The following is a 19,186-nucleotide window of genomic DNA, read 5'->3' on the forward strand; positions in this document are numbered from 1 at the left end:
ATTAGTCAGTCTTGACAAATACTTCCAAACCTCCAATGACTCTGCGAACCGAAACGCCAACCTGAACCCGGGGTAGCTCCGAAAGCGCAATCATGTATCCTCATACCAGAAAGGGCAAGAAAACATTACCCAAAACGGCTTAGCCGGTCGGATCTCCCCCCGGCCAGCAAAGTCCAATACGCCAAAAATAATCTCTATGGGCAAAAAACAGCTCCCATAGGCGGTATCGAGCAGGGATCAGGGACCAATTCCAGCTGCGGGGGTGCAGCGGCGTCGTGGCGTCCGAGGCACATGTCACGTCTTCTCTCGCGGAGCTTAGTCGACTCAAAACGACCTGGTGGGTCTTTCCCGACTTGGATTGTCTACTAGATGAGCAGGGATCTAGACGATCGCCGAACACACTGAGAGGGATCGAGACATCTTGGTAGATTTCCATCAAAGAACTCGGCGCTTCGCTCCCGGCGATGCACCGTGGATCCTGGTTCCCTTCACACAGCTGGATATCTCCAATGGAAGGTGGAAGCTCGGGCTTGGAGATGAATATCTCCCCACTGTGAGGTGTATATCCCCACTCGGAAAGAGGGAGTAGTGGGACCGGGTCGTCAACGTGAGTGACGCGGCGGAACTGTGGAGGCCTGAAGCTGCCATCAGCGTGATCAGGCGCGTTCAGCGAGAACTGGTCGTCCAGGTATTTGGCAAATTCTCCGTTGCCTATCATCGGTTCCCCGAATGTGGTGACCGTCGGGTTCCATCCCTTCAGCTGCATCTCCAACCCCGCGAGTGCGGCCACTGCACCCCCGAGGGAGTGCCCGACCAAGCTCACTTCGTAGTCCGGGTATTGCTGCCTCGCTGCCTCGATCCGGGGAAGCACCGTAGAGCGGGTGTTGTTCCATGAGGTCATGAATCCGGCGTGCACTGTGCAGTTCGCACATGTCGGGCGTTCTGTTGCCTCTCCTTCCTCTCCGGTGTATGGGACATAGGACTGAGGGTATGCGGAGAGGTCAATGATGGTGTTGGTTATGGAGTAAGTGCCCCGGAACGCAACAACGATGCGCTTTGTCGGAGCATGCGACACCGCAATATAGCCGCATGAGTCAGATAAGAGGATTCCGGTGTTCCAAGTCTAAAAGATGTGAGAACTTGCTCATCGGCCCGGAACGAGTAACTTACGGTAACCAGTTCCAAGTCTGGGAATTCAGCGCAGTGGCTCAAGCACTGGAACGGCTCTTGGATGCCTGTGGTGCTAACGCAGTAGGTGATATCCACCAACCGAGCGGACTCCTCCAATGAGTTGAACAGTTGGCCAGGGACGGACGGTGTTTCATTCTGTGAAAATGCCATGGATAGCCCGAATGTGAGCCACCCCAGGGTGCAGGCCTGGAAGAACACCATCTTGCCAGGCTTTGGGAGGTGAAATCGACCGTGGGAGGGGGGTTGTGGTTTGAGGTTCCACCGACCGCATCATTCAGGCGATCAGAATCCGGGGAAGGGCACGATTAGATAAGCGCCGATCATGCCCAGGCCCAGGTGGGTCATCCATAGATTCCCGGGGTTCCTAGAAGCAGATGACTTGATCGCAAGAGCTTTTGTTCGATCAACTTGAAATAGTCATACGTATTTGGCATGTGACCGCATCCTTGTGCTCGGACAATAGTTATATCATGGCTTTATATTTACGGTGTGAATCCCATTCTTATCTATCAACTACCTTACAGGGTCCAGATTACAACTCGGCCGTCGACTCCGCTAGCTAAAAGAACCGTTAACTTAACTAATCCTTTCAGAAGAGACATATCAATACTTACTGCTGAACGACTTGACTTGTCCATTGGCTTCTTCATAGGGCCGGATGGTGTTGATGGTGTTCTGGTGAGTAGTTTTGAGCTTAGTGTTGACGGTGGTCTGACCCTTGAGATCCATCTGCCGGAACATATTGAGCGCAGATTCCTCTCGGGCGGCCCCAGCACCGGCACCGGCCTTGCTTTCCAAAGATCCAGTAAGCCGCCACCCATTCTCGTCTCCCTGGAAGCGGTATGGTTCACAGTCCTATTTTCGTCAGCGACATCACCTTGCAGCCGAAATAGAGATAAGAAAGAAAACTGGAAGAAACCTACATGACCAGCAGCAATGATCTCATTCTCTCCATTCCAAATGAGACTGTTGAGCGGCAAAAGGCGGGTAGAAATGTTCAGCATGGCCCGAGGAGGCTGCTCCGGTGCGCTAGGGTACACGACTGTGACACTGCTGTCATGACCAGTGAAAGCCAAAGCATCGCCACTGGGAGAGAAGCTGACACCCTGAATCCAGCCCGCACTATCGTTCAAAAATTCACCGCAGATCGTGTTGAAGGGGAGACGCTCTCCCCAGGCACTAGGCTCAGGGCGGGCATCGGTTCCCTTGATGAAACTAGAGAAAACACGGGCGTGCGAGTCGGTAGAGCCTGCTGCTAGCAGGACAGAGTTGGGGTGCCATGCGAGGGTTGTAATCGTACTCCGAATGGGTTTCTTCAAATGCTTCGAGATCCACCAATCATTCTCTTCTTCAAAGTAGCAAACAGCAATCACACGGGCTCCAGAGCCAACGGCAAATTTCTGTTCCGAGGGAGACCACCGGACAAACGTGGCAGCACGGTTGATTCGGAGAAGGACGAGAGTCGGCTTCCAGCCCGTGGGAGTCTTTTCCCAGACGTAAGCATTGCGGTCTGTCATGCGGGGCTGTGGTTAGCAGAGAGACAAGAGCTTGCACGAGATATTGCTTCTCACCTTGCGAGCAAGTGACAATTCGGCCGCTGCCCGGAGCAATGTCAACACTCGTAACCGTCTTCTCATGGCCCTTGAGCTCATCGCTCAGCGTGAACTTGCTGCCTGACGACTGGTAGAGCTCCACATTGTTGTCACGGGCGACTGCAACGGTTCGTCGGTCAGCGGAGAATGAGTGGTCGGCAATTGGGGCATGGAAAAGGTGGTGTGCCTGGGGAGTAGCCATTGTATTATTGTCACGACGGGAGGGACTCTCTACCGTCGTATAGGGACGCGAGGGATGTGTAAATTGTACAAATGGGGGAAACCGGAGACCATGACGCCTGACGCTGGTGGGGGGCCATCTCATTAGCTAATCACCACATGACCTTCCAAGGTTTCCACTTGTTAGTCACATGATCTGGAAGCTTTTCCTCGCTATCAAGCATTGTGCTCTGCCGAACGCGACCACCTCAGATTGCCGTTCGGTCTTGCCTAAATTTTCATCACGCCAAGCTAGGAAACGCCGCCGGTTTTTTCTCGTTACCGAAATCATGGCAGCCAAGGCAGCTCCTGCGCGTGGCTCCGACTCCAAGGCGGCTGGTTCTCCCAACCAAACGTATGTTACCCTCACATCGCGACGAAGAGCCCAGTATTGATGACTCAGGCTCTACTGCACCAATTTGCCCGACAAGATCTCCAAACGCGACTTGCGAACGGCCCTTTACACCCTGTTCTCCACATACGGTACCGTGCTCGATGTTGTGGCCATGAAGACAAAGCAGATGCGCGGCCAAGCCCATATTGTTTTCAAGGATGTCCAGACAAGCACCCAAGCGATGCGCGCTCTACAAGACTTTGATTTCTGTGGGAAGCCAATGGTGTGTTTTGCACGTATGATATTCGGCTTTCTGATGCTAACGATGGAGTAGAGAATTGTGTACGGCAAAGGCCGCTCGAATATCATTGACAAACTTCGTGGCACTTATAGCGCGCCTCCTACTGCTCCTGCGCCTGTTGTTTCGTCAACCGACCTTCAAAAGTCAATCTTCAGCGGACCACCAGGTTCTATCCCCGCGAAGCCAGCAACCAACGGAGAACCGCATGGAATTAAGCGGCCCCGCGAGGCGGAAAGCGACGAGGAAGAAGCTCCAATGGAGGAAGATAGCGATGTGCCAATGGAAGCCTCCTCTGATGAGGATTAAGTTTACCCAGGAGTTCCCTCTTTGGTTCCTGCGATTGAGGGACCCGGTCGAGAGTTGAAGGGAGCGTAAGATATATCGTGTCTATTTCAAGGACCTCTGGATAGGTCGGCATGATTAGAGATGACCAGCTCACGTGGGACGTGCAGGTTCACACAATGGCCTACGAGACCGAGCCAAACAAGAAGATATGTGTCTGAGGTTATGCTCTGGGCATCTGCGACTTGCGCCATGGCGTCTGCGGTGTTACATGGGTGAATAAAGAAGGCCGGAGTTCCCGACACTGGATGATACTACATACAAAATCAGCTATTGAACGCGTACGCGCGTAGGGGATATCCCAGAGGATAGGGTAGCTTACCCCAGTGCTAATACCCCCAATGACACCCACGTTCCTCAATCCCTTCTGGTACTGTTCGGGGACCACATATCGATAAACAGCGTCGAGCCCCAACGGGCCTGGTTGGTTATGCCAACGCAATGTAAAATACAAAACTGGCACCCGATATGTCGAAGAAAGCACGATATCATAATCTACTTGTAGATTTGGCTTGAGGTCGGTCCGAACCAAAGCTTCCTGCAGATCAGATAAAAGGTCAGACCCTTCACTACAGGCTCTTGCTGGAAAATCAAGGAAGGGGGGAATCTAGCGAACCGGATCGTCGTCCTCTACCGGCTGATCGTTCTCCTGGGGATGATCCAGATCATAGACGTCGATCTGAGGGCCGATCTGAACATCTTTCCAACAGGTGATCCTCAGGCTGGTTCCATTCTATTGAAACGTATAACCAGTTAATTCCCTATTTAAGTTGGTGCCCCCAGCAAGCCCCCTACGTTCGGACGGACTCGCTATCCAAGTCCCCAGAGATGTCATGTACGATCATACACGGGTCAGGCAGGGGGGCAGGGAATGGTATGGGTTACCTGTGTGACCAGTCGAGGAGCCCAAGTCTCCGCACGTTGCGAGCTGCGGGCGCGATCAGCCAAAGCTCGACAGGCGCTCTCGAACTCAGTAGGCGTCAGGAAAGGGAAGGTAACCAGAGACGCCATGACCCACAAGGTTATCGACCACGTCAACCGGATGCAGAACGGAGCATAGTATGGTGGTGGCCGTATTGCGGTGTGGCGAAGCTAAAGCTTAGTTTCGCCACGACTCTGACCATCAAAAAAAGAGAACAAAGCGACCCGGAGCCACGCGGATTAGGGAGGTTGGCCGGGGTGGGGAACCGACGTTCTCAGGGAATACCAGTGTTTGCAATCGTTGCACGTCGTCTCAAAATGAAAGAGAGGACTGCAGACGGACACAATGACGATTGTTGGTGAAGGGATCAACCTTTCTTGCTGCATTGGGATGAAGTGGTCGGAGCGAGCAAAGGGCGGGAATAAGTAGCAGATACCTCTATTAGTACGCAAATATGTTAGAGCTGGAATGTACTTGGTACATCTTTCTGTGGCCCTGAAACTGCCCCAGTCCGCTTGCGGCTGCGGCCGAGCCAATCATAGCCAGAAGCCCACCGATGAGAAATGTAGTAAATACGGACCCCAAAGATGTAGTAAGGGAAGCCAATTTGAGATTGACCTTGGCCGAGATAGATTGTACAAGCTGATATATGCACATATTAATCCCTCACAGCAAATGAGGGGCTCGATCAATGGCGGTATCAAAGGGCATCTATTTGGGCCCCTTCTCCGCCCCCCCCCAACTGCTCAACCTCTGACCTGCCCCCCCTTTCCCCCAAACGCATCCAGACGACTGGTAGCTATATCCTGCTGTCCGCTTGCAGTAGCTCGATCGCGACCTGTCCCACGCAGATGGGTCCAAGCTAATACGCTTTCGTCTAGGGCTCCGCCTTATCCTGCCATCATGGCGTGTTGCGTTTATACTGCCCATCTTGCGCCTGTTGTTTAATAGATCTTCTTCGCACCCCACATACTCCTCCCTTTCGGGGTTCTTTTCACCTCAATGTTTTTTGTTGGAGTGTACAGCATCCTCCCAATTAATTGTTTATATTTTCTTTCCGAGAGTTTCTTTCCGGGTTAAAGAACGAAGGAGGGTTGAATGACCTCCCAACTTTCCAATTTTCCTTGACGTAACCCTTAGTTCCCTCCTCGTCCAACCAATCTATCCAAGCTGGTCCAATCTGAAACACTGCTCGTCTCCCATCGTCTCCGCCCGGGTTCTTTTCAGCCGCCAATCGCACGCCAGATTTCAAACCCGGCTGTGCGAGCTTCTGGGGCTCGGATCGAGCCCTCAGCTGCCTGAACGTGGTTTGACGTCAGTCACATCTATACAGCTCCGTTGCGGTTCCGGTCCCGATTTGTCACCCAGCATTCTCACGTATATGAGCCGTGGTCGCCTATATACTGGATGTCATCCCTGAGTTCTTGAGTGTTCGGGGATTTGAACTTTGCCTCTCTGCGCCCGGGGCCTGGAGAAGCCATGGGAAACTCGCAGTCGACCTCCAAGAATGACAGACGTCGCTCTAACCGCCTGACGAAGCCTTTGACCACAGCCCCCGGTCGTTCAGAACAGGAACCGGCGCTTGCCTCCGGTTTGATTGGATGGCAAAATCCATGGGTGGGAGCTAGTGCCGCAAAGAACATCAGGCCAAGGCCAAGGAAGATCCCTTCCACCGTTTTTGAATCAGATGCGGAGCCTCAGCAACAGGAATCAGAGCAAAATTTCCCTGGTCCTCTCTCATCCCATGCGATCTCTCCTGCCACTTCTGGCCCACCCAGCAGACGGTCATATCAGACGGCGTCTGTAAAGGGCTCTGATCGATCATCGGTGCCTCCTGAGCATCCAAGGAGGGCAAATTCAGTCCAGACCCCTCTCCAACGACAGCGAAGTGTAATCAACAATGATGTAAGAGAAGACGCGGCGTCCTCGAATACTCTCTTCTTGGTGGGCAATCAACGCTTCTCGCTCACCCGGAGACGTTCCTTACTGACACGACCCGGAACCGCAACTCGACAAAGCACTGGGGCTGTTCTACGCTTCTCCCCGACGATTGGAGAGCCTGCAATCGATGAAGTAGATGCAGACTTTCTCCGATGGCCTCTTCCACCTCGTCGGAGGCCTTCATTGGTTGCTTCTCCCCGGAACGCCCGACAAGCCCTGTTGATCCGCGGTATACCCAACTGGGTGCCTTAAAACTTGGGTCACTTCGAGTAGTTAACGGTTGTGCTTCTCCGTGCCCAAGTGATCGTGTGCCCCTGGAGAGTCGATCTGTCGAGGTTGTGCCCCAACCCTCTCTCGAGATTCCCAGTGTTATCGATATCAAGAAGTCGGAGGACCTTCCGGGAAGCCCATTTTCATTTGAGAAATCCCCGATCATTACGGTGCATCCTCGAGCCAAATCTCTGTTTCCTAGAGAAATGGAAGATGAAGGGATCGCCATGTATACCGACATACAACTGGACAAGGATACTATGGATGTTAGTTCGGACAGAAGCACATCTCGTTCCCTCGGAAAGACGGATAGTGGCTACAGTTCCGCCAACTCGTTTCATTCAATCCAGAGAAGCCAGACCAGGCTCTCGCTTGACTCTCAAGCGTCTGGCTCTGGCAGTATGCTTGGGCCCGACGACCGGACCCAGCACTACGCTAGTTTGCATGGAGAAAAGTCCGAAAACTTCTCGTGGCCCCGACTGGCTTCGACTCGTTGGGATGACTCAAGCAGTGCGACTCCTCAGCCGGGCAGCCGTAATCGTCGGTCAACTCTGTGCGCCCCTCTATATACTGAATATTCTGAATCCGATGGCTCGGTGCCTCCTCGGCTATCGTTCCAGGGAGATCGCATTGTCTCTGAGACCTCGAGGCTCTCAACTAGCACCGACATTCTACCTATCTATGAACAAGTAAATGCACTGCATCGATCGACTTCTGGTAGCAGTGAGACTGGGATCTGTCGCTCTCGCTCTCGCTCTCGCTCTCGCAGTCGGGCAGGCAGTCGGGTATGGTGCCAAAGACCTGGCATTGACGTACCACCCTTACCAACCATCCTTTCACCTGACCATAGCCATTCTGGGGAGGCCAAAGAGCTTGAGTGCTATTTGCCTGACAGCCGTGGCCGCCCTCGAAACTGCAGCCAGGATCACCGTCGGTGCAGGTTGGCGAAACCATATATCTCACGCGATCTCTCCTTGATGGAATCTCCTCCCCCATAACGATGACTTCTAACGTTTGAGAATTTAGTGTATTTGACTTTTCTTTTCTGACCCTCACTTGGGAGTCTACAAAAGTTTGATGTTTAGCGTTTGGCTTGGCTGTATCTCTGCTTTCACGGATTTGGAGTTTACTGAAATGGATATACCCTCGTTTGAAACCACCACGTGGACGTGTTTTGTTATTTCCTTTTTTGCTTGCGGATACTCTCGCTTTTGTCCTTGGAATCATTTCCCTCTCTTTGGAACGACCCCAAAAATCTGCTTCTCATTTGACACAAAATATTATTTGATTGGCCATTTGATTCAACCTCTTGCGATGCGCCTCTTCCTTGGAAATGCATCCACGGCCTATTTACTCAATTTGTCCCCCGACATCCCAATATTTTGTAGGTCTAGAAATTTTCCCTGCATGATGCAAGGGAGAGCACGGGGGCTTACGCGGCTGGGACGGTTTATGCCACTTGAGTTAGCTCTTACTGGCCATAGACAGATCATAAACATCGCATCATTATTCCATTAAACTAATTCCAAACTATTTCACATGTGCCAGTACCAAGGCACATAGACCTTGTCCCGAAAAGAAATGATGATACCAGAGAGTCCGAATCCCGCGCCAGCCGCAATGCAAATTATGAAAATTGTGCCAAATTTCATGATCTTGCCAGTGCATTTCATAGGCTACTCGATGCGGATCTTTTTGGTGTGAGGTGTAGCGTCTTTGGGCACCACGAGAGACAAGATGCCGTTCTTCAGGCTCGCACGCACCGCGTCCTGATCAACGCGTGTGGGGAAGGTAAAAGTGCGCTGGAAGTCGCCGACTGACCGCTCCGATGCCCAGAATTGAGTTTTCTGGGTCTTGGTCTGACCTGAAGCATCTGAGGTCACCGAGTTGGTTTCGGTGGATTCTGAGTTGGATTCATCTTCCACAGTGGCATGGTACGCCTTCTTCTTGGTGCTGGAGTGGTCTTGGTAGTCGCGCTTGATGTGTCCCTTGATGACTAGGGTGGTAGGATCGCTGAATTCAATGTTGATATTGCTCTGGTCAGCGCCTGGTAGCTCGCCATCGAGGTAGTAGCCATCATCTAACTCGCGAACATCAAATGCTGGGGCAAACGTGCGGCGACTAGTGGGGCCGGAGCGGTGGGTCTCGTAGTCATCCAGCAGCTGGAAGAGAGGCTTGAAATCGGAAGCATAGGACAGGAACGCCATTGTTGTGATCGTAGGAAGGTTGATGTGATTGTGTGGAGTGGAGGTCGGACTGCAAGAGAGGCTCTGATTTGAAGAAGATGATGGTGCCTGGGACATGGCAAGTTCTGGGTATATATACTTCAAGCTCGCCGTGATTGGTCAGATCTCGCAGGAGCCGGCGCCTTCGAGTATCTTCTCCAACCCTCCACCAGCTACGAGAACCATCCCTCTGAGAGCTTTGATCTTTGAGATCTGCTGAATACGTGTAGAAATTTTGCTTTCTCATCTTCCATGCATGGCATGTACGCTCCGATGTTGTAAGCACGTCTTCCAGCTCCAGGGCTACTTTTTGGAATCTGAGGCTTGGAAGCCACGTACGCTGAATAAGCATCTCGCCGCCTGCCCAGGTGGCCAGGTGGGCAACCTGGGAGGGGATGGAAGTACACGAGAGTTCACGTTTGGAACTGTGCTACCCAATTGACAGAAATCAGTGGGAGTACGCAGCGTAGTTTACTTCAGAGGTACTGGTGGAGAAACCTTTGTTCTTTGAGCTAGAATACAGGGTGTATACGCCGGGCTAGGTCACCTAGGTGTTGTTTCTATTCATACATGCAACGCGGTGAAAGGCTGCTGATGCTCTACCTATCATGAAGTGAGCCTTCATCAAGAAAACACAATAGTTGCAGCAGGGAGAAGAGCCATACCCAAGAGGCCCGTAGTGGGGGTCCTCTACAATAAGGATCTGGGGCATCCCGCGGAGTGTTGCGACGAAATCTCGGGGGGGAACTCTCAGTGGATACTGCGAATACCCGGAGAAGCATATGTCTCCAGCTGACGGCGACCTCTGCGCAAGAGATACTCGATGGTACTAAAGTCTTTCTTGCTCACCGAGAGATTCTTCTGGAATTCAGCCCTGCCATCGAGTCAGCCCGGGTGCACCGGTACTCGGCAAAGTCCTCAAGCAATCCAGGTAACAAGATAGGGGATTTACCTGGCAAAGCGTTTGAAGTTGCCCCTAGACTCCTGTACTCGATATCAGATGAAGTTCGGGGGCCTCGAGAGGAAAGGGGCGCACCTCGGGCTTCTGCCGGATGTGGCGGAGACATTGGCGATAAAGTGACAGCACCTCTCGCTGGAGCCCGGAGAGCCTGGCCATCTTCACAGGGAAATGTGGGGGAGATCAAAACACGCGGGCCATTGAGCTCGGGGAGGTTTAGGAGAAGATTCCGTTATCCGGCGATCGTCATCTCAAGGTTTCCCGGCCGATATCGAATGACGAAAAGTGGATCACCTCGGCTCTGGATCCTTGTACCATCTCCTGCATTCTTGCTTCAGGGCTCCTCTACGCTGCTTCAGTATGGCTTCTTTTACAGTAAGTGATTAAGTTCTCGCGGCAATCCCTGGTTTTTTCCTGCATCTGAAAAGAAGATGGAGGGGGTTGCTTCTATATATCTGATTACAGGGCTAACCCCCGCAGCGTCTAGTCCGCTTCCTGGCCAAGGATGGCCAAATCTACTATGGCGATGCTCTCCTGCCTTCCGGCGTAAGCGACATCTCCAAGGCTACACAGGCGAAAGTTATTCAGGGTGATATCTTCGGGGACCATAAGGTGACCGAGCAAGTAGCTGATATCCGATTGCTCCTGGCTCCGTTGGCCCGACAAGATATCGCGGCAGTGCGCTGTCTGGGCCTCAACTACGCGCAGCACGCAAAGGAGTCGGGCAATCCCATTCCCAAGTACCCAGTGCTCTTTTTCAAGCCTGTCACTTCTATTTCAGGCCCTACAGATGATATTCCAATTGCCCCCTTGGCGCTGGAGGGCGAAGGCCTAGACTACGAATGTGAACTGGTCATCGTCATTGGCAAAGAGGCCAGAGATGTGCCCGAGAGCAAGGCCCTGGAATACGTCCTCGGCTATGCCGTGGGCAATGACGTCTCCCACCGGGAATGGCAGATAAAGCGTGGTGGTGGTCAGTGGGGTCTAGGGAAGACCTTCGATGGCTGGGCACCCTTTGGGCCTGGCATCGTCTCTACAAAACTGATTCCAGATCCCAACGCCCTGCGGATCTCAACTGTTTTGAATGGGCAGACTGTCCAGTCTTCATCGACAAAGGACATGATCTTCGGGGTGGCCAAGACCGTCTCGTTTCTATCCCAAGGCACCACTCTTCTGCCCGGAGATTTAATATTCACTGGAACGTAAGTATTCTCGCTGGTCGTGCAACTCGACGCTCAACACTAACATGACCATAGGCCCGAAGGCGTGGGCATGGGTCGAACCCCGAACCTCTGGCTGAAGGATGGGGATCAGGTAGAGGTTTCGTTGGAGGGAGTAGGCTCGTGTGTTAATAAGGTAGTCTTCAAGCCGGGATCGAAACTGTAAAGAGGTACCGTGCGGCATAGGGGCTCTTGTTACTTGTATATTGTCTACTGTTTCCTATATATCTGGCACAAGAAGTATCTGTCGACTCTGAATACGTGTCTCCTGTTGAAACGGACCGAACTGCCTTCATTGGGACCGATGTCCGGCTTCTCATGCATTGAACTACCATAATATGTAGATTACTTCGTCTGGGCACCGTATCCCTTGATCCGTTCAGCAAAAGCCCAGCTCTGGTTCTCGATCTGCTCATCCTCCTTCAAATCAATGCCATCCTTGGTGATGACGGCTATGGAGTATTTATCGATACTGCGTGCGTCTCGGTAGAAGAGCACCTTCAAGCAGTCCTTCAAAGCAGAGACCGCCTCCTCCTTACTAATATCCTCGATGGGCCTCTCCTCAGGAAACAATCGTCGTAGAATTGGAACAGCCAGGTGAGCACCGAACCCAGTGGCAAGGTGGGGACCTGAGAACGTGGTGCCCAGCAGATCTGCAGAGCTGAGGAATGGTTTCCCTTCCCCGTCGAACCCTGCAACAAGGACGTGGTTCCATAGTGGGTTGAATTCGGAACGTCTCTTGTAGAAGACCTTGGCGAGGTAGGTGTGTAGATTTTTGGCATTGAGCATGTTCCCGTGGGAGGAGTAATTTTCTCGAATATCCATGGATTCGAGCAGGCGATCAATGTATTGCATGTCAGAGACATCTCCGCCGAATCCAACAACCGCGTTTTCGCCAAAGGTACGTAGACGCTTAACATCGGTGAATCGTGCGAGGGAGCCGTAGGAAGCTTTTGCCCGTGGTTAGTTGTGGTCCTGTGGAAGATGATAGATGGATCTTACCTAGGTTGTCGGTAGCCAAGACGACACCGCCATTGAACTTAACGCCAATCACAGACGTTCCTGTCACGGCAGGGGAAGATGTGTGTGTCTTAGGGCCGGTGGTATGAAGGTATGAGTGGTCGTAGGCGCCGTAGACGTCGTTCCGGGGCTACAACGGGTTAGCATTGATAGCATGGCTGGGAAGTGTCGATGATGCTCACGCGGCCCCAGGTTCCGGGGAAGTGATCCATTCTGGACAGAGAAGCGTAGGGGTATTAATCTGGAGACGGGATAAACCAGACGCGATGAAGGCCTGGAAGGAAGAGAAAGAGGAGGACAAGAGATGAGTTGCGCGATGACGCCGGAGCTTCCAATTAGGCAGGCGAAGCTGCGTGGATGGGAGCTCGGGTGACTAAGCACCGCCTTTCCAACTTGGAATTTGGAACCTTACGACCTTCTTGCAAGTTTGACCACCCGATCTTTGGCTACTGCTCTACATTTACCCGAATGATTTAGATGTAATTCTGACAAGAGGAAATAGTATGTATTCAATTTAGTTCACGTTGGTCGCCAAGCCCCTCCAGAATGGCGCTGGCATGAGATTGATGGGCTCTAGTCTACGTTGAAGAGTATAGACAATCAATCAGCTAAAGTGAGTTTCATTGCCCTGGATTTCTTCAAGCCTTGATTAGACCTTCCGGACTGCTGGTAATAGCGGTAGGTTTAGCACGACCCACCACGTATGTTCCTTAATATTGAATTACTCGACAATGACAGACCTTCTGCACCGGTGTAGCGTCTTTACAGAGGCGCTACGCCATCACTAGGATAACATGAGTAGTGCAAGGGGCCAGGAGCGCACAGTTTATGAGACCCCTTCAAGAAAATAAGTGGCAGAAAGAATCGGCGTCAGGTTTACGAAGTTCCGATTTTTTTGAGTTTGTGCTGGGTATTCCACAATGTTCAATGTCCATTACCAGCACCGCGCGGTCTGTCGCTGTCTGAACCCCATCGCAGTTACTCGCTGCAAAATCTAGGGTTTCAAGCATGAAGAAAGTCGACATGCTCCGGGAAATACCGTCTAAGAGGTTATCACCGCTTGGATCACAGATGGTTCGAGATGAGGATGCTAGCCTCATACGCTGCTCTTAGGCTTGTCATTCGACGCAGAGACAAACTGGATTGATGACCTTTGTTCATTATTCCTTCGGGCCTCAATTTTGTTTCGAATTTCTTGCTGAGTCTTTAGAAGCTCGTCTTTGAAGCCCCAACGTGGAAAAGCGTAAGTATCCCATAAGTCCCCTGGTAGAGATGTTTCGTGCTGTGCTTGCTCTTCGATTCCAGAATGCTGCATCATCTTCCGGAGAAGACTAGGATTCTTGAGAGATGAAGAGGTAGCAAGCTTTGCATTGAAATGAACACCTTGATGTTTGAGAGAAAGAAAATGCTGGAACTTGGCATTCGCGGCAGGGTCTGGAGACCCAGGCGGCGAAGGCGGAATATCCAGGTTAGGAACTGGAGGAAGAGTCAAATCATGAACCAGAGCCCGAGATGTCGAGTAAGGCGAGCGATCACTTGGGGTTTGACTATCCATGGACACTGGTCCAAGGACGGGGCCGCTTGGGGCGGCCTCGCTACTCAAGCTCGATCGCGGATCTTTCAAAGGTGTAGGAGCTGTAACACGTTAGTATGGATGTCGTCAATCAAAGTACTTACATAGAAGGCCTACCGATGCGCTGAGGTTGAGTATCCTCCTTGAGCGGCTGCTTTTCTGACTGTTCAAAGTATAAGCGAAAGTCAAGCAAACATAGAAGCAAAGGCCTTACCTCTGGTGAGGGCTTTTGAATCTGCACCTCATCCTCGCTACTGCTCTCGTAGGCGTCGAGTCCGAGCATGATTGAAATACAATCTCTGACTGCCTGGAATGTTTTGTGCGTCCGTCCTGTTATCAATAAGTGAAGGCACCAGATGCAGTTAGATAATTCGTCGGCGTTGAGATGATGCAAGGCGGAGCTTGTCAGTTACTAAGCATAAGGCAGCTCTAGCATCGCGTCACACATCGGGAACCCCCAAGCGTCGCTTTCCCCTTCTTATCGCCCATCATCTCTCTTCTCCAAATCTTGCGGCCTCTTCAAAAAACGCTCTCCCCTCTTATAACAGCCTGAATTCTCATTTGGTCTTCCGCGATGACAATGCTTTTGAACCACGCCTCCCATGGCGACGGCATTGGCTACTCCTTTGCCCAGCCAACAGCTGCTCCAGTCCAGCAGCATTCATTCTACCCGTAAGACTTCCTATTATGATACCGGTGCACTCTATATTTCCTAGAGGAGCTGTTTGAGCTAACAGCATCTAGATATACGGACAACGGCGGTTCGACTTTGGGTATCACTGGTTCCGACTTTGCAATTCTCGCAGGAGACACTCGCTCCACATCCGGTTACAACATCAACTCACGAATGGCTCCGAAGGTTTTCAAGATCGGTGGAGATGATGAGACTGGTGAAGGGGCTCAAATTGTCTTATCTGTGGTGGGCTTTGCTGCAGATGGTAATGCCCTCAAGGAACGACTGGACAATATCGTGAAGATGTACAAATACAAACATGGAAAGCCGATGTCCGTGTCTGCATGTGCGCAACGCCTATCAACGATTCTCTATGAGAAGCGCTTCTTCCCTATTACGTACACGCGATTTTGGGTGGATTGGATGAGGAAGGCAAGGGAGCTCTGTACAGCTACGACCCTGTCGGCTCATACGAAAGGGAGCAGTGCCGTGCGGCTGGTGCTGCATCCAGCTTGATCACCCCATTCTTGGACAACCAGGTGAATTTCAAGAATCAATACGTTCCAGGCAGTGGAGAAGGACATGCGCTTGAACCAAAGAAGGCGGAGCCCCTCTCCCGCAGCACGGCCGAGGGACTGGTGCGAGATGCTTTTACCAGCGCAGTGGAGCGACACATTGAGGTCGGCGATTACTTGCAGCTGGTCACAATCACCAAGGATGGGATCGAGGAAGCTTTCCAACCCTTGAAGAAAGATTAGAATTCTTTTTTTTATCTTGTCTACAATATGAAATACGGAATTTTGGATACCCCGAGAATGTCGTAGAGATATCTAAAGCATCCCTGGAACTTGGTATTGTATTGTCGTCACATATATATAATAATTTGCAAGAAACATTCCCAATGAACATCGTAGGATTTGAGACTGGGTACACCTTGAACGCCCCGTACCATGCCAAAAACTTTTTTTCACGAGAGAGATGATAAATCAGAATCTTTCCTTCATTCGCGAGGCCACTGTTCGGAGGTTACCGTACACCTTGCCCTATTATGTGTTAGAAATCATGGTAATGGGGTTCAAGTGCTTAAGAGTCACCAAACTTACCGGAGGACTGCCCAGAATTAGGCTAACAATAGCCTCACGAGCAATATGAATATTCTTGAACCCTCCAAGGATATGAATCTTTGAGTCCGCCAGTACAACTCGTGTTCGGCTGGCATTCTCAATTGCGAATTTGGTTTTTCCATCCTTGCCAGCAATACGGCCGATAGCACGTCCAAGATGCTCCCCGTTCAAAGTCTTCACGTCCTTGATCTCAAAGGTCTCGATATAGAGATCATCCAGACGTAGAAGGGCAATACTATCATCTATATCAAAGCCCAAGGTGAAGGCTTTGATGAAGTCGGCACCTTTTTGGAGAGCTCCTACATCGGTGGTAAACTTCGAGGTACGTAATTCCACCGCTCGGCTCTTAACATTCATCCGCACTTGCAGCTTGAGGTGTTCGACGATCGGAGGGCAGATCTTGGTCCAGTTGGCTTTGAGCGGCGTCATGCGGTGTGGTGGCACGGGCACTTTGCGAGTCTCGACCCGGTATGCGTGATTGACTTCTTTTGCAGGTGTGAATACTGGACGGCCTTCTTCGTCGATGCGCATTTCACTATCCTCTGCCGAGTCTACAGCCGGGGCTGAGAGATCTGGCTCGGCCTGAGCGTCGATCAAGACTTCATCATCTTGGTCTTATCATTTGTTAGTGACATACTTTCAAATCAGCAATAAACATAATTTACCTATGGGGGTAGACTGAACAGGCACAGCCTCAGTAGGCTTCTGAAGAGCTGTAGGAGCCGGCATAATGCTAATACCTCCAGAAATGAAAATTTTGGGCGATGGATCTGTTATCGTAGGATTTATCGCCCCCCCAAGGGGGAAAAAAACGGGCAGTGTGGGCGGAGGCCGCTGTGCAAACTATGCAAACATTGCATGATTTCATGCACTCAAGTTCCGGTCCCTTAACTTTTAGACTCCTCCAAGCTACGAATCAGCTGTAGAACGTGGAGAGGAGGATGTCAAGGCAGAAATGTCTGCACACTTCAGACGGCGTCTGTATGCCCATTTGCGGGAAACAGCCAACCCATTCCTCGGTCGCGTAAGATCGAGTCACGTCAACGCCCCCAACATCTGGAGGAAGGTTATCGACCCGGTTTCGAACAGTCGCCGTTTATCAACACCACCATCGCCTCCGTCACTGATCCGCAAGTTTGCAACAAGTGGATTCCTGATATTTGGAGCCTCTCCGAGCTCCGCGGTTGCTGAAAATTGCGCGAAATGTATACGACCAAGCAAAACGCTCCCATCCCAACTGATTTGGAGACGGGCGATACATACACCGAATACACGCCCCGAGAAGGCGCCATCGGAGGAAGTATCTGGAAACTCGAAGGAAACAGATGCTTCTCAGTCAACCAAGGAAGGCGAAAATTTTCCAGATACGCTGGAGGGCTCCCCCAAGCCACCATCAGCGCCGTCTTCAGGCCGTCATCTTATGCATCGCCTACCGCATATGCCTCATTTGCATCGACCTACTAAGGAAGAGCTGCTGGCTGCAGCAACTGGTTTCTGGTCGCGCTTGAAAGTTCGGTTCAAGTGGTTCTCAATCCGAAGCGTCCGGCCCTTCAACCTTGATGAGATTGCCGCATTTTTCTCATGGGTTTTTCTGGGCCATATCGTTTGGGTCGTAGCTGGAACCACTACTTTCTTCTCCCTTTTGATCCTCGCTATCAATACCGTTTTTGCACAGGGTATGTTCGACAATATGGATTCAATTTGTTATATCCTGCTAATGAGGCTTCAAGAAACGCTAGCTGGATGGGTAGGAAACTATCTTACGAAGTCATCGGGACTTCAGGTTGTGTTCGAGTCTGCTATTGTTCCCAAGTGGAGGAATGGAGTGATTACTTTCAAAAACGTATTTGTTTCTAGGCGACCTGGCCAAGGAACAGGGTATGTGAGTAAGGGTTCCTCCAAGACTGCAGCTGCTGCCGCTGCCGCGGCAAGCAGAGGCCACCCGAACACCGAAACCTTAGACCAGACTGAGGAGGATACCAATTACACACAGTTTGATGTGTCTATTGAAACAGTCAATGTCACCCTTTCGTTCACAAAGTGGCTCAATGGCAAGGGTCCTCTTCGCGATGTCGAGGTCAGGGGGAATTCGCGGGGTTATAGATCGTCGACATGTGTTTTGGCCCGAAGATGACATGGATCCCAAGTCCTTTCGCCACGAGCATCACCCAGGAGACTTTGAGATTGACTCGTTCAAAATGCATGATGTACTGGTGACGTTGTATCAGCCTGATAACTTCCGCCCATTCTCTATCAGCATCTTTACTTGCGACCTTCCCCAGCTTCGCAAACAGTGGCTCTTCTATGATTTCCTTTCCGCCAACATGATGTCTGGCTCCTTCGACAATTCACTCTTCACGATTCATCCCCGTCAAACCCATGGGTTCACTGGAAACCAATTGGACGAGAGTAGCCCTTGGGAAAAGCACAGCAGGATACGTGTCGATGGGCTTAATATCGACCATTTGAACCGCGGCGTTGAAGGGCCTTTCTCATGGATCCGTGAAGGAAATGTGGACATCGTGGCGGACATAATGTTCCCGGCCGAAAATGACGAAAGCCTAGCAAAGGTGATGACGGATTTCTACGATCGACTGGAAGCCACCGTCACCTCTAACCAAATCTCTGGAACTCATACTCCCGGTGCGAATGTGGACTCAGACTCCGTTTCGGAGGCAGACAAAAGATTCCTGGCCATGGACTTACGGGTCCATCTAAACAACGTGCGGGCAGCGGTGCCCATCTTTACTCGGGACCTTTCTTACATCAACAATGCGCTCATCCGACCCATCGTTGCTTACATCAACTCGAAACGCACCTTCATACCCATCAATTGTCGCCTCGTCAAACGGGTGGGCGACTTTAATGGCAGCTGGACGATCTTCGACAGTGGATTAATGGATGACCTATCAGCTGCGGTAAGTTCTACCAGACGCTGCCTTCTGCTTCAGACAAATTAACTGATTGTTTCTCTCTCTTTCAGACCTACGAGGCTTTTGCTCGTGATGTTGTGGACGACCAAGCACGCATGAGGCGATTCAAAAAGGTGGGATTTTGGTCCCTGCAGCTCGCAGCTCAGGCCATCTTCATGGGAATGGCAGGTAATATCGCATGATTTCTTGTACATTTTTTTTTGTCGCTGTGACGGTGTCATGGGAAAGGCGTTTGGTATCTGAATGGGTTCTTCTATAACGATTGCATTTTGAGGAGTTTGAATCACGGGGGATCCTATGTGCAGCATATCTTTCCCCCTCACTACTGCCTTCCCCTCTCTGTATACT

The 19,186-nt window shown here is 51.3% G+C and overlaps 13 protein-coding genes across 13 annotated transcripts; 5 read left to right on the forward strand and 8 right to left on the reverse strand.

Annotated features, from left to right (window-relative positions):
• Positions 1-139: 139 nt before the first annotated feature.
• Positions 140-1,392, reverse strand: N7468_008675 (lipase family protein; the record flags this gene model as incomplete). The annotated part of the gene is made up of 2 exons (XM_058477971.1): positions 140-1,123; positions 1,171-1,392. 2 exons carry the CDS (start codon positions 1,390-1,392, stop codon positions 140-142), a joined length of 1,206 nt encoding a protein of 401 aa, XP_058328316.1.
• A 317-nt stretch (positions 1,393-1,709) lies between these two features.
• On the reverse strand, positions 1,710-2,985 carry N7468_008676 (WD40 repeat domain-containing protein; the record flags this gene model as incomplete). Its single annotated transcript, XM_058477972.1, has 4 exons — positions 1,710-1,750; positions 1,806-2,046; positions 2,115-2,701; positions 2,763-2,985. The coding sequence occupies 4 exons, from the start codon at positions 2,983-2,985 to the stop codon at positions 1,710-1,712; spliced, it is 1,092 nt and encodes a 363-aa protein (XP_058328317.1).
• A 307-nt stretch (positions 2,986-3,292) lies between these two features.
• N7468_008677 (U2 snRNP complex subunit MSL1) lies at positions 3,293-3,943 on the forward strand (the record flags this gene model as incomplete). Its single annotated transcript, XM_058477973.1, has 3 exons — positions 3,293-3,357; positions 3,406-3,619; positions 3,671-3,943. 3 exons carry the CDS (start codon positions 3,293-3,295, stop codon positions 3,941-3,943), a joined length of 552 nt encoding a protein of 183 aa, XP_058328318.1.
• Positions 3,944-4,586: 643 nt separating this feature from the next.
• On the reverse strand, positions 4,587-4,990 carry N7468_008678 (uncharacterized protein; the record flags this gene model as incomplete). Its single annotated transcript, XM_058477974.1, has 2 exons — positions 4,587-4,712; positions 4,865-4,990. 2 exons carry the CDS (start codon positions 4,988-4,990, stop codon positions 4,587-4,589), a joined length of 252 nt encoding a protein of 83 aa, XP_058328319.1.
• A 1,390-nt stretch (positions 4,991-6,380) lies between these two features.
• N7468_008679 (uncharacterized protein) lies at positions 6,381-8,130 on the forward strand (the record flags this gene model as incomplete). Its single annotated transcript, XM_058477975.1, has 3 exons — positions 6,381-7,071; positions 7,116-7,897; positions 8,008-8,130. The coding sequence occupies 3 exons, from the start codon at positions 6,381-6,383 to the stop codon at positions 8,128-8,130; spliced, it is 1,596 nt and encodes a 531-aa protein (XP_058328320.1).
• Positions 8,131-8,788: 658 nt separating this feature from the next.
• N7468_008680 (Hsp20/alpha crystallin family protein) lies at positions 8,789-9,415 on the reverse strand (the record flags this gene model as incomplete). Its single annotated transcript, XM_058477976.1, has 1 exon — positions 8,789-9,415. The coding sequence occupies one exon, from the start codon at positions 9,413-9,415 to the stop codon at positions 8,789-8,791; it is 627 nt and encodes a 208-aa protein (XP_058328321.1).
• A 672-nt stretch (positions 9,416-10,087) lies between these two features.
• On the reverse strand, positions 10,088-10,454 carry N7468_008681 (succinate dehydrogenase assembly factor 1; the record flags this gene model as incomplete). The annotated part of the gene is made up of 3 exons (XM_058477977.1): positions 10,088-10,211; positions 10,290-10,321; positions 10,374-10,454. The coding sequence occupies 3 exons, from the start codon at positions 10,452-10,454 to the stop codon at positions 10,088-10,090; spliced, it is 237 nt and encodes a 78-aa protein (XP_058328322.1).
• Positions 10,455-10,655: 201 nt separating this feature from the next.
• On the forward strand, positions 10,656-11,681 carry N7468_008682 (fumarylacetoacetate hydrolase family protein; the record flags this gene model as incomplete). The annotated part of the gene is made up of 3 exons (XM_058477978.1): positions 10,656-10,670; positions 10,776-11,497; positions 11,552-11,681. The coding sequence occupies 3 exons, from the start codon at positions 10,656-10,658 to the stop codon at positions 11,679-11,681; spliced, it is 867 nt and encodes a 288-aa protein (XP_058328323.1).
• A 179-nt stretch (positions 11,682-11,860) lies between these two features.
• On the reverse strand, positions 11,861-12,747 carry pre4 (proteasome core particle subunit beta 7; the record flags this gene model as incomplete). The annotated part of the gene is made up of 3 exons (XM_058477979.1): positions 11,861-12,465; positions 12,518-12,665; positions 12,718-12,747. 3 exons carry the CDS (start codon positions 12,745-12,747, stop codon positions 11,861-11,863), a joined length of 783 nt encoding a protein of 260 aa, XP_058328324.1.
• An 884-nt stretch (positions 12,748-13,631) lies between these two features.
• N7468_008684 (HCNGP domain-containing protein) lies at positions 13,632-14,391 on the reverse strand (the record flags this gene model as incomplete). Its single annotated transcript, XM_058477980.1, has 3 exons — positions 13,632-14,170; positions 14,226-14,271; positions 14,323-14,391. The coding sequence occupies 3 exons, from the start codon at positions 14,389-14,391 to the stop codon at positions 13,632-13,634; spliced, it is 654 nt and encodes a 217-aa protein (XP_058328325.1).
• A 291-nt stretch (positions 14,392-14,682) lies between these two features.
• prs3 (proteasome core particle subunit beta 6) lies at positions 14,683-15,539 on the forward strand (the record flags this gene model as incomplete). Its single annotated transcript, XM_058477981.1, is given in 3 exon segments — positions 14,683-14,780; positions 14,853-15,195; positions 15,210-15,539. The coding sequence occupies 3 exon segments, from the start codon at positions 14,683-14,685 to the stop codon at positions 15,537-15,539; spliced, it is 771 nt and encodes a 256-aa protein (XP_058328326.1).
• Positions 15,540-15,767: 228 nt separating this feature from the next.
• Positions 15,768-16,634, reverse strand: N7468_008686 (pre-rRNA-processing protein PNO1; the record flags this gene model as incomplete). The annotated part of the gene is made up of 3 exons (XM_058477982.1): positions 15,768-15,824; positions 15,885-16,519; positions 16,571-16,634. 3 exons carry the CDS (start codon positions 16,632-16,634, stop codon positions 15,768-15,770), a joined length of 756 nt encoding a protein of 251 aa, XP_058328327.1.
• A 226-nt stretch (positions 16,635-16,860) lies between these two features.
• Positions 16,861-18,865, forward strand: N7468_008687 (mitochondrial distribution and morphology protein; the record flags this gene model as incomplete). Its single annotated transcript, XM_058477983.1, has 2 exons — positions 16,861-17,982; positions 18,053-18,865. The coding sequence occupies 2 exons, from the start codon at positions 16,861-16,863 to the stop codon at positions 18,863-18,865; spliced, it is 1,935 nt and encodes a 644-aa protein (XP_058328328.1).
• Positions 18,866-19,186: the final 321 nt, after the last annotated feature.

This window comes from Penicillium chermesinum (genome assembly GCF_028974085.1).
Source record: "Penicillium chermesinum strain IBT 19713 chromosome Unknown utg000006l:1.0-2335141.0:1.0-2336784.0, whole genome shotgun sequence".
Taxonomy (NCBI): Eukaryota; Fungi; Ascomycota; class Eurotiomycetes; order Eurotiales; family Aspergillaceae; genus Penicillium; species Penicillium chermesinum.